Here is a 12,249-nt window from a genome sequence, read left to right on the forward strand (position 1 = left end):
GACAAGTCGATCAATTGAAATATAGTAAGTGAATCAATCGAGATATAGTACGTCGATCGATCAAGATAGCAATTTGATCGATCAAGATAGTAAGTCGATCATTGAGATAGTAAGTTGATTGATTTAGAAAAATAATTTGATGTGATGTCTTTCCCCAGCCACTGTCTCAGTCGAATAGTATGACGGCCATCTTGAAAACTAGCGGTAATACTGAATCATCAGCTGGAAGGTGCTGATTGTTTTATGCACTACAAATAGTGTTATCAAGTGGTGGCGGTTTTTTTGTGGAGATTTTTTACAAAGATACGGTGGTCATGCCTGTGTTCGTAATTTCCACACTGAAAGAAACAGTGGACATTGTCTTCTGTTTAGTATTATCAGCTATATGATGGGTCTGTATTAACTCCGCGTTTACCTACTACCTAATATATTTTCTAGATTATTTCCCCGCACAGGTTCTTGATTTTTGTCCAAGTTGTTAATAAAACAAGTTAAATTCATCAGCGAATTAAAATAAGTATTATATTTACATGACACATTAATAGGCAGGGCGAACAAACTCGAGGAAAACGCACACGAACACACATATTAGTATAATATTATTGTGAACTCTATCGATTTCGAGTTCATTGATGTGCAACAAATATCAACATGTGTTCAGTTTCATTAATTTATGTTTCTCTGACGTACGCCTACCACTGCAATATCAGTCTATAAAATAAGACACCTTATGTCATTTTGTCACCATAGTCGCTATTCATAGAACATGAAGCTTTCTTTGGTACTTGCTCTGTTTGCAGCAATTTTTCTTGTGTCCTCTGGCCACTGGAGATGGAGACACAGCGGAATACACCATGGAGGTTGGCTTCACGGAAGATGGCGTCACGGAGGGTGGCATAACGGGGGAAGTCATCATTGGAGATGGTGTCAGAACAGGTAACAACACGTCTCAAACTAATAAAATGCGATAGAATCATTTGGATTCCATCCAGGACTTATATTACGATTTTTACGTGATACTGACTATTATTGTAAATTACCAACGCTGTCATCATCCTCATCACTACAATCATTGATTATATATTTGCTGATATGTTAACTTCATTTTAGGCCTGAAAAAGGGAATCATTTTTTTTTTCTTAACTCTTTCAAGTTATTTGTTTTATTCCTGTTGTTTTGAGGGTTTTGCTCACCCACATTCTTTCTTTCTTATACGTACTATTTATGTTGGCATTCATATGTCTGATATACGTATTTAAAACGAAAGGTATGCTGTGATTAAGTAATGCACACTTATTAAACAACCTAGCGATATTTATTAAAATATTATCTAGTCTTGTGACATTTAAGCTATTTTGATTGCATATCTTGTGTTCTGTGTTAAATATAGATACGTCTATGCTGACGCCTGTTCTTGTCCTGTATTTTAATTATGCATTTGAATTGTCCTCTTGTTACACATTGTTATCTGTACTAGTGTTTTTTAATAAATCTTTAAAAACGAATCTTGAAAAGTGGTGTTTCCTGTTACTCGACATCAAACAGCTGTCTCTGGAACCGAGTGAAGAAGATTACCCATCTGGCGTGTAACAGGAACGCAACCCCCGACGTTAGTTGTTAACAATTAATATTGGTTTATCGTGAAGTTCAATTCTTTATTTAAACTTTGAGCAATAACTGCTCATCAGTTATAAATACAAATAACATGTTGGACAACGAATGAAAGGTGTAAAATAAAAATAGCATTATTACAAATAGCATTATTACAATTAAAGGAGAATATAATATTAACAGATGGTATTGGTCAACGGGCATAGCCTATATAAAGACCTTCCCTTACAGTATGCAATTGAAATATTAACTGGTCAACATAGAAAGTACAAGATATGCATTTAGTGTTGAAGAATATAAATTATTGTATATTTAACTTGTCAAAAAATAAATATTTGTATATAGATATTAGAACAGATACACGAAGAATAAAGGAGAAGGTGAATGGTGCTAATAGTCAAAATGTTTGCTTTGAGCAATGAAATTGTGAATTGCTTTGCAGATGATACCTTTTTCGTGTAGTGTTGAGATTGCCATATATTAATGTGTTGATATTTAAATTTAAATGATTTAACGTGGATAAGTAGGACTGGCGTTCTCTATTATAGAGATGGCAAAATAACAAGATCTGTTCCGAGTCTTCAACGAGATGACCACAGGTATGCTGTGGATTATCTCCAACGAACCGTGTAAATTTGTGGCTGTTTAGATCACTTATTCCAAATAGAAGTCTGCAGTGCAGTATTTGTAACTTTCATTCGCCCTCATAAAAATGTGCTGGGACTGCCAAAGGGTTTGCTTTTAATTGTTCTTGAAAGAACTGATTGATGTGGAATTTTTAATATTCACTGACAAATTGTTCCATAAATGAATGCTAGATGGGAAGAAAGATTCAGAATATAATATTGAACGACATCGATATGTAACATGTGCAATTCAACTTTGTCTCTAAATAATAATGACACAGGTTTCACATTATTAATACTTTCAATATATATATATATATATATATATATATATATATATATATATATATATACAGTCAAACCTGTATATAACGGCCACCCAAGGGACCTAACAAAAATGGCCGTTATAGAGAGGTGACCCTTATATACAAGTTCAAAATTAGAACCCATATATTAAAGAATATCACAACTGTCATAAAAAAAGATGTCGCATTTTTAAACCATTCCCACACTAGCTTGTTTATGTCATCAGTGCCTGTTGTTTTCTTCTGCCTTTTTCTTTCGGCTGAAACATTATTGTCAAAATCGGCCAGAACATCAGCTTTCCTTTTTAAAATAGACTTAATCTGAAAACGTCCTACACCAAAATGATCGGCGATCTTTCGCGAACTTAAAGTGCCTTTCTCAGATTTGTTAATAACGTCGATTCTCTGTTTTAACGTTAAAGTACGATTTTTCGGTGGCATTTTGCATGCAAACGTATTCGTTGATATATTTCACAAACGCTAACATTGACTTGCAGAAGATATTTTGTGTAATTGAAGGTTATTACCCATGTGACATGTTTGACTCATTTGTTTGTTTTATGTCACCGCTAATCCTTCAGTGGAGTATGACCGTTGATTACAGCTGAATAAGATCAGGAGTCGCTTAAATAATCCGAACACGGGACATCTGCAATGACCGCCGCCTTCAACAATTCATGTTTATTTAACAATCATGACTGGCAAGACACAATGAAACACATAATACCTCATTTGTTTAGTTTCTCGAGACTCAATAGAGCGACCATACATACAGATTACATTATGTACAGCCAATGGGAAGTCGTCTACTATTCAGTGAGGATGCTGAGAACCAATCGAATTACCCCACCAGTAACACCAGTAACACCAGTTACTGAGTGTCCATTTGTTTTTCAATTTAACATCAGAGAATTACAATGGAACTTTACTTTGACAGAAAATAAACCCAAAGCTTTTACATGACATGGCCATATAAACACGTTTAATTTATAATTTTTAAGATGACTGAAAAAGTAAAGACATAACCAGCGTCAAAACATAAAGCAAAAAACGTCTTTATGATGATCATCTTGTGACCGTTATAGCAAGTTCAACCTGTGATTTTGGGTGGAAAATAGTGACCGCTGGCCGTTAAGGACAGGAGACCGTTATGTACAGGTCAAATAAAGAAGGAAATGCATTGGGGGGATTTATAGTGGCCGTTATAGGCAGGTGACCGTTATGTACAGGTGACCGTTAGACCAGGTTCGACTGTATATATATATATATATATATATATATATATATATATACATACATATATATATATATATATATATATATATATATATATACTTGTTTCATTTAGGTAAATATATATATATATATATATATATATATATATATATATATATATATATATATATATATATATATATATATATATATATATATATACCTAAATGAAACAAGTCTTTAATATCATTTGTACTTAGCAACTGTATTAAGTTGAACATAGATTGATGCATCCTATAATATTTCTTAATATATAAAACTCTTAAATCATTTAAGAATGGACAACATAATATACAATGAAAGTCATCTTCAATCTCTCCAAGTTGACAAAATACACAAACTCCATTTCGTCTATCAGTAGTATTATAACGCCAAACTTCAATAGCTAAGCTATGTGATGTAAATCAAATTCTTGTGATGCACATTTTATAGAAATCTGGAATATATTTCATAAGGTAGTTCTGTAAAGTCATATATTTTACAAAGTATTTATAAAGATTAGAACATTTAGTCGATGTTTGCAATATGCCTGTAAGATTTTTCTTGCACTGATCTATAATTATCTGCTATAACATAGGTAAATAGAAGATAACATTTACTAGTGAATCCTGGTTTAAACACAATAATTGTTTCATACGGTTTAATACATTTAGACCATAGGCAGTGTGCAATATATAATTATTTGTATTAATAATTTGAACCATTATTTTAACATACGATACGTGCGTACATAGGGAAAGGGATAACTACCTAGTTCCAAAATTAATACACCATGATATTGGTTTTGGAGTCTTAACTTTTAAAATATTTATACGAAAACCAAAATGTAACTTTTCCATTACATTAGCTTTATAGTATCTCCATATTTCACAACTTCAACAGAGAGAAAGAAGTCCTTAGATTGAACATTAAATGATTAGTTTTTCTTTTAAAGGAAGATACCCTAGTTTCAACCCGTAAAAAATAACACTAAGTTTATTTAATCTACAAACCTGTATCACATGTGGATAAAGTTACAATTGAGTGAAACATGAGTCTGTAACTTTGAAATATTGAAATACCCTCTAAAAATAGACTAAAACTCGACTCCATATCTGTTACTTCTCAGACGCACACGCTTTTGTAAAACTATAAGAAATGCAATTTGTAATATTATAAACACCCGGATGACCAAAAACACTTCGAATGTACGGAAACTGATAATCTAAACCATAAAATCTAAGTAAAGTATGATTTCAGTTATCAAAAACGGCTATAATAGTAAAACAAATATGCCTTAGTGTTAAAAAACTAGGGTATGTCCCTCTAAGTGCATACACGACTTTTCATCCTTGGTCTGTGATGATTGCAATAGCAGGAGCAAATTTACAGTTAAGATTAAAAGTTAAAGCTAAATAGGTGAACTGGTCTACATTATAAAGCAAAACACTATTGTAATACCACCTCTCATACTATTTAGGGGACAATATCACTGTGTTTCGTTGTTAACTATAAGGATTTATCAATAAAATTTGGAATTGAGGATTAGACGAAGTCTTCTCCCTAAATCCAAATATTCTGTGATAAATCCTTACAGTAAAGTTTGTTTTATTAAACGAAGCCACCAGAGCACATTGATTTTTTATCTTATCAATGACTATTGAACGTCAAACCTATGGTCATTCTGACACTGTTTGTTTTTTTAGAGGAAACCCGCTGTCGCCACATAAGCTACTCATTTACGACAAGCAGCAAGGAATTTTTTATCTGTGCTTCCCACAGCCAGGATAGCACAAACCATGGCCTTTGTTGAACCAGTTATGGATCACTGGTCGGTACAAGTGGTTTACACCTACCCATTGAGCCTTGCGGAGCACTCACTCATTTCTGTATGTACCTGAAAATCTGATGCTTCAGATTCAGAGAATTTTGACAAGTTCAAAGACATGTCAAGTACAAGTGACGTTTTTGTGTTGCGTCAGTTACCCACACTCCATTTGTGATTATAGTTGCTCAGACATTATATGCAATGAAATATTTACATGATTTTGGCACTCTCAAGAATTTTATTGAATACATCAGACATTACTACTAATACACTATACACTACACTAGAAACTCCAGTCATGCTTTATATTCTGGACTGAATGCATGTAACAAGAAGCATGCAAGACCGATCTTTGAATTCAATGAAACCACATAAACCCTCTCATTTAGAATAATTTTCTCCATACGACCTAAACAAATCCAGATTAAAATACTAGAAAATTATGTTCAAATATTTCGAATAACACACTAGTGAGCGGATATTCGAATATTATAACCAAATACTATTATATAATAATATGTGGTTACCCCTGCGCGTGCTGTAACCTTACCATATAAAACACAACTGATTCCCTTGGACAATCCTTATGAATCTTTGGCTGATCTGGATGACGAGATGGATGTATCATCTTATGATCATCCGCCATCTAAAAAATCACCAAAGAAAAAAAAAAAACCCATACGCCCTTCCAATGACTAATTCAGTTTTTCAGTAGAACTACCGTGGGCTTAGGCCCAATTTTGATGAATTAAATATTTTAATTCAAAAACATAATCATCTTGCAGTGTGTCTTCAGGAAACTTTCTTGAATGACACTCATCAAATTTAAGCATCTGTGCATCTCTCGTCTACAACAATTTGCCATTAATGATGCTGATGATCCCATGTCTTTGTTCACTTCCATCTTGAAGGACATTGCAGATTAAACTATTCCTAATGAAAGTGTATCAATAAACCATGGTTTAATGATACGTGCAAGGATTCATTCAAAGAACGAAACAGGTTACTTGATAGGTTCAAACGTGAACCTACTGGGGATAACCTGGATGTATTTCGTATTGCTAGGTCCAAGGCTCGCAGAAAGAACAGACAGAGTAAGAAATCACCTTGGAGAACTTTTGTCTCCAAGTTGAATTCACAAACATCAGTGAAATCTGTTTGGAATAGGAGCCGTAAAATCAAAGGTAAAGAATCCAGTAATACAGTTCATCATTTGTCTGTCAATGATATCGATGATACGTCTCATCGTGGCATTGTCAATTTATTTGCAGGCTGCTTTTCTCATAATACATCATCTGTTTTCAGTACAGATGCTTTTACATCTGTCAGAACTAAAGCTGAAAAGCAGTCCATTAATTTTTTATCCGAAAATGCTGAAGTATACAACAGGCATTTCTCTACGGAGGAATTGCAGGATGCTCTTCGTAGAGCCCATGCTACTTCAGTAGGACCGGATGAAATTCGTTATCAGTTGTTGAAACATTTACCGGAATCATCTTGGATGGTTCTTTTGAATATTTTTAATAACATCTGGATTTCTGGAGACTTTCCTTCTGATTGGAGGAAAGCTATTATTATTCCTATTCCCAAGCCTGGCAAGGATCCAACTAATCCAACTAGTAATCGCCCTATCGCGTTCACAAGTTGCATTTGTAAAACCATGGAACGAATGATCAATCGTAGACTAGCACAGTTGATCATCTTGTTCAATTTGAAACATTTTGTAGGGAGGCTTTCATCCATAATCAGCACTTGGTTTCAGTGTGTTTTGGTTTGGAGAAAGCTTACGATACCACGTGGAAGTATGGGATTTTAGAGGTCGACTTCTTGTTTTATATCTCAAGTTTTAAGAGATAGATCTTTTAAAATCTGGGTGGGGTCGACTTTGTCTCACATTCACCCACAGCAGATGGGTCTGCCTCAAAGTAGTATCCTGTCTGTAACTCTATTTTCTGTGAAAATTAACAGCATCACCCAGTGTTTAACATCTGGTGGGGCAACTAACAATGGCTTTCGATTCTCAAAAGCAAAAACGGTTTGTATGCATATCTGCCAGAAAAGAGGTTTCCACTTAGATCCACAGTTGTTTTTGGACAAAAATCCAATTCCAGTTGTGGAGGAGACTAAATTTCTGAGGATTATATTTGATAGAAAGCTATCTTTTATGCCCCATCTCAAATATGTTAAAAAGAAGGGCTTACAAGCTCTCAATATTTTAAAACTTATTGGAATGGGGAGCAGACCGAAAGGTTATGCTCCGTCTGTATCGATCTCTTGTAAGGTTAAAACTTGATTATGGATGCACTGTGTATCGGTCGGCACGCAAGTCTTACTTGCAGATGCTAGATCCTATACACAACCAGGAACTTAGACTTTGTTTTGGTGCATTTAGAACTTCTCCTGTAGAGAGCTTGTACGTTGATGCACACCAACCTTGTTTGGGTGTTAGACGTGCAAACCTTTCTCTGCACTATCTACCAAGATTACATCTTTACCGAAACATCCTACACATGATGTGGTGTTTGACAACAAATATATGAAGTTGCTTGATGCAAGGCCAAATGCTCTTCGTACATTTGTTCTTCACATTCAGCGGGGTTGTTTTTGTTGTGTTTTTTTTTTGGGGGGGTTGTTTATCACTTTCCAATTTTGATTTAACTGACACTTTGGAAACTCCTTCATATTTTGTTTTACCACCTTGGTGTATTACACCACCTAAAATTAGATGCTGTTGTTTATAAACAGTTTTTCATGGAAATTCAAGCAAGTAGCGTGATTACATTCTTGTTTATACGGATGGATCACGGGATGGGAATTTTGTGGTTTGTGCTACAATTTTTCCATCAGCCACAATCCTTTCCATGAGACTGCCTGACTCGGCATCGATCTTTGGTGCTGAAGTTTGGGCAGTCATTAAAGCCTTAGAAGAAATCAAGGATTCGATTGCATCCAAATTTATTATTTTTACCGACTCACTTTCGTGTCTCCAGGCTTTACTCAATATGAAGCTGGACCATCCCTTAATTGGGATGGTGATACGAAAGTGTGTCGTTTTATCCATTGCCAATAAACATATTGTATTTTGTTGGGTGCCCAGCCACGTTGGAATCAAGGGTAATGAAAAGGCAGATTTAGATGCTAAATCTGCTTTGCATTTGCCTCATGCCAGATTTGGTGTACCGTATACTGATTTTAAACATCATATGAACCAATTTATCTTTTCGACTTGGCAACATGATTCGGACGGTGTGGTTGCGAACAAGCTGCATGCTATCAAGCCAGTATTTGGAGAGTGGCAGTCCTCCAATAGATAGTGTAGGAAGGATGAAATAGTATTGTGTCGTGCTCTCATTGGCCATACTTACTTGACCCATTCATTTATCTTGAAGAAAGATCCTCCACCTCAGTGTGTGCACTGTCAGTGTACTCTGACGGTGCGCCATATTTTGGTGGAAAGTATGTATTTGACAGAAACTCGAAAAGGTATATTTGGTGTCGTTAAACATTCATTCATTCATTCATTCATTCATTCATTCATTCGAAGTGGTTAAACATAAAGGGAACAATAACAAACATAAAATCATTATGGCGAGTTTCCAAAATTAAGCACTTACCTGTCAAGGACTCGGAAAAGGATAGCAGCTATGCTTAATAATAATTGTGAACACAAAATAAACAAACTTAGAAAGGATAAATCTGGAAATTTAGTAATATTAGATGTAGCAACAGAAGGTGAAAGGACTACATATCTAAATATAAATGGACCAAATAAAGGCAACACTTCCTTTTTATTAAATTTCTTTCACTATATTATAGATCTAAAAAATTATAAATCCGTAATTTGTGGAGACTTTAATCTAGTTTTAAATCAAAATATGGACTCGTCATTCATCCAAAGTCTCAAGACATTATAGAAACTATGGACATGTTTTATATTAGGGATCGTTAAGAGATCTACATGCATATCCAAATCTTAGAAGATATGCACGGGGAAGTAAGCTAGATTATGTGTTATCTCCTTATTACTAGTAACTGAATGTCTTCCATTCAAAACGTACTAGAGTTCTGACTACTCACAAATGGTTTTACATATTAAATGAATAAAAGTAAATACAAATCAGAGGCCTATGGAAATATAATATAAATAATATGTTTGTGAAATAAATGCAAGTATCAAGTGCCAGTTTTTAAGTAAGAAAAAAATAATTGCGGAAGATGCAATTTTATAAATGAAACACTACTTTCTTTCTTTATTCCAGAATGAAGTGTTTGACAGAACAAAGAAAGAAGTTAAAGAACGAACTGGACCAATGTCTGTCACGTCCACCACCTAGCGCCACGTCACCAACAACTACCACAACGTCACCAACAACTACTACCACGTCACCAACAACTACCACCACGTCACCAACAACTACCACTACAACGTCACCAACAACTACAACAACGTCACCGACAACTACCACCACGTTACCACCACCACGTACGTATATGTTAACCACAAATTCAGTTTTACAGATTCATATAGTAACTTATCGCCGTTACCCAACTTTTTGTAGTCTGATTGGACCGGCCTCGGTGGCGTAGTGGTTAGGCCATCGGCCAACAGGCTGGTAGGTACTGGGTTCGGATCCCAGTCGAGGCATGGGATTTTTAATCCAGATACCGACTCCGAACCCTGAGTGAGTGATCCGCAAGGCTCAATGGGTAGGTGTAAACCACTTGCACCGACCAGTGATCCATAACTGGTTCAACAAAGGCCATGGTTTGTGCTATCCTGCCTGTGGGAAGCGCAAATAAAAGATCCCTAGCTGCTAATCGGAAAGAGTAGCCCATGTAGTGGCGACAGCGGATTTCCTCTCACAATCTGTGTGGTCCTTAACCATATGTCTGACGCATAATAACCGTAAATAAAATGTGTTGAGTGCGTGGTTAAATAAAACATTTCTTTATTTCTATTCTGATTGGACGACATCACTAGAAAACTCAATGATGTCCTTTGATAATTCTCACAAAATGACGTCATTATATAAAATGGCCTTGGAAAGGATGTTACAAACTGATTTAGATGCATTTTTAACTAAATAATGTGTGTTCTTTGTAGTTATAAAAATAGTTTGACATATTTGTGAATTTATCGAAGTATAATAAGAATTTATGAAGTGAGTTTGGAAATTTTTACTTACCGAGCGAGAGCGAGGAGTATAAAACAAATATCAAACAACTTTCATAAATGTTGTATGGTACTCCCACGGATGTTATATTTTATTTATTATCCACAAAGTATGGTTTATAAAGTTAAATATGATTTTAATCACTTTACAAGCGAGGTTAATAATATTCAGCGATGTCAATTAAAGTAATGTGGAATGATGCATAGCGGTGCTACTGAAAAGCGACACGCCTACTGAATATGTTTTGTTTGACGGCCCATCAAAGCGACACGCCTACTGAATATGTTTTGTTTGACGGCCCATCAAAGCGACACGCCTACTGAATATGTTTTGTTTGACGGCCCATCAAAGCGATATGCCTACTGAATATGTTTTGTTTGACGGCCCATCAAAGCGACACGCCTACTGAATATGTTTTGTTTGACGGCCCATCAAAGCGACACGCCTACTGAATATGGTCTTGTAAAAAGAAAAGTATGTTGACTACAACTTTGATATTTCACATCCATATTTGCCACCTTTAGTTAACATTTTAGGCCCAAGGAGGAATATTGTTAAAATACCAACAGATTCACAATTGATAAAAAAAATATATAGTGCCAAGTTATTTGCAATTATCGCCTTCTGTCTGGCGTCGCATTTGTTTTTACTTACAATTTTGAATCAATTGCTATTTTAGCAGGTAACGTGCTATCCTGTCTGCATAAAACAAAACCTTGCTGCTAATGGAGAAAAATGTAGCCGGTTCCCTCTTAAAGACTGCAGATCAAAATTACCAAATGTTTGACATCCAATAGCCGATGATTAATACATCAGTGTGCTCTGGTGGTGTCGTTAAACAAACAAACAAACAAACTACTGTAACACTATTTGGCTTATGATCCTACAAAGTTCATTCAAGGTGGTACATATCCATGTAGTAATCGGTATGAAATATACAAGTTACTGTGTCTACATGCTTTAAATAATTGAATATTCAAACCCACCCCACCCCCTCCCTCGAATAAAACCGTGTTTCTACAGAATACTGTAATTAAATACAAAAAATTACCATTTACGTTACGATATGTACGTCAAGTGTCTGCCGTCAACCTTAAAAAGTTGTTTCTTTCTTCTGGATTTCCGTCTGGTACAGAATGCCAACGTCACGTTTAGTTAATGTCACTCAGTCTGCTCAATGTTTGCTTGTTCAAAAAACAATTCAATATTTTTTGCGAATTTCAACACTTCAAATCACTTGCTGCTTCAGTTCGTTTAAAAATTACAAGTAGTAGGTATCGACATCAGTTTACGTCTGCATTGCGGCCTTGTTGCAGTTGATTAGTCTTCCGGGTTAATATTACTTAAATATTATGTCCATTACCACTACAAAAAACACTTTGTAACTTATTTTGTTTATATTTTCTCCATACTGCACTCGGTGCAGTTTATGAGAATAAAATTCTTGTCTT

The 12,249-nt window shown here is 35.1% G+C and overlaps 1 protein-coding gene across 2 annotated transcripts in view; it reads left to right on the forward strand.

The window, feature by feature from the left end:
• Positions 1 to 765: 765 nt before the first annotated feature.
• Positions 766 to 12,249, forward strand: part of LOC121376825 (fibrinogen-like protein A) — a 32,293-nt gene continuing 20,809 nt past the window's right edge. The window contains exons 1-3 of one of the 2 annotated variants that reach the window (XM_041504603.1): positions 766 to 936; positions 9,884 to 10,013; positions 10,080 to 10,107. In XM_041504603.1, the coding sequence (XP_041360537.1) occupies positions 767 to 936; positions 9,884 to 10,013; positions 10,080 to 10,107 (328 nt within the window). In that variant the 5' untranslated portion in view covers position 766. Of the gene's footprint in view, positions 937 to 9,883; positions 10,108 to 12,249 lie in introns of both variants that reach the window. The other variant, XM_041504602.1, reaches the window with a different exon arrangement.

Source organism: Gigantopelta aegis, chromosome 7, assembly GCF_016097555.1.
Source record: "Gigantopelta aegis isolate Gae_Host chromosome 7, Gae_host_genome, whole genome shotgun sequence".
Classification (NCBI taxonomy): domain Eukaryota; kingdom Metazoa; phylum Mollusca; class Gastropoda; order Neomphalida; family Peltospiridae; genus Gigantopelta; species Gigantopelta aegis.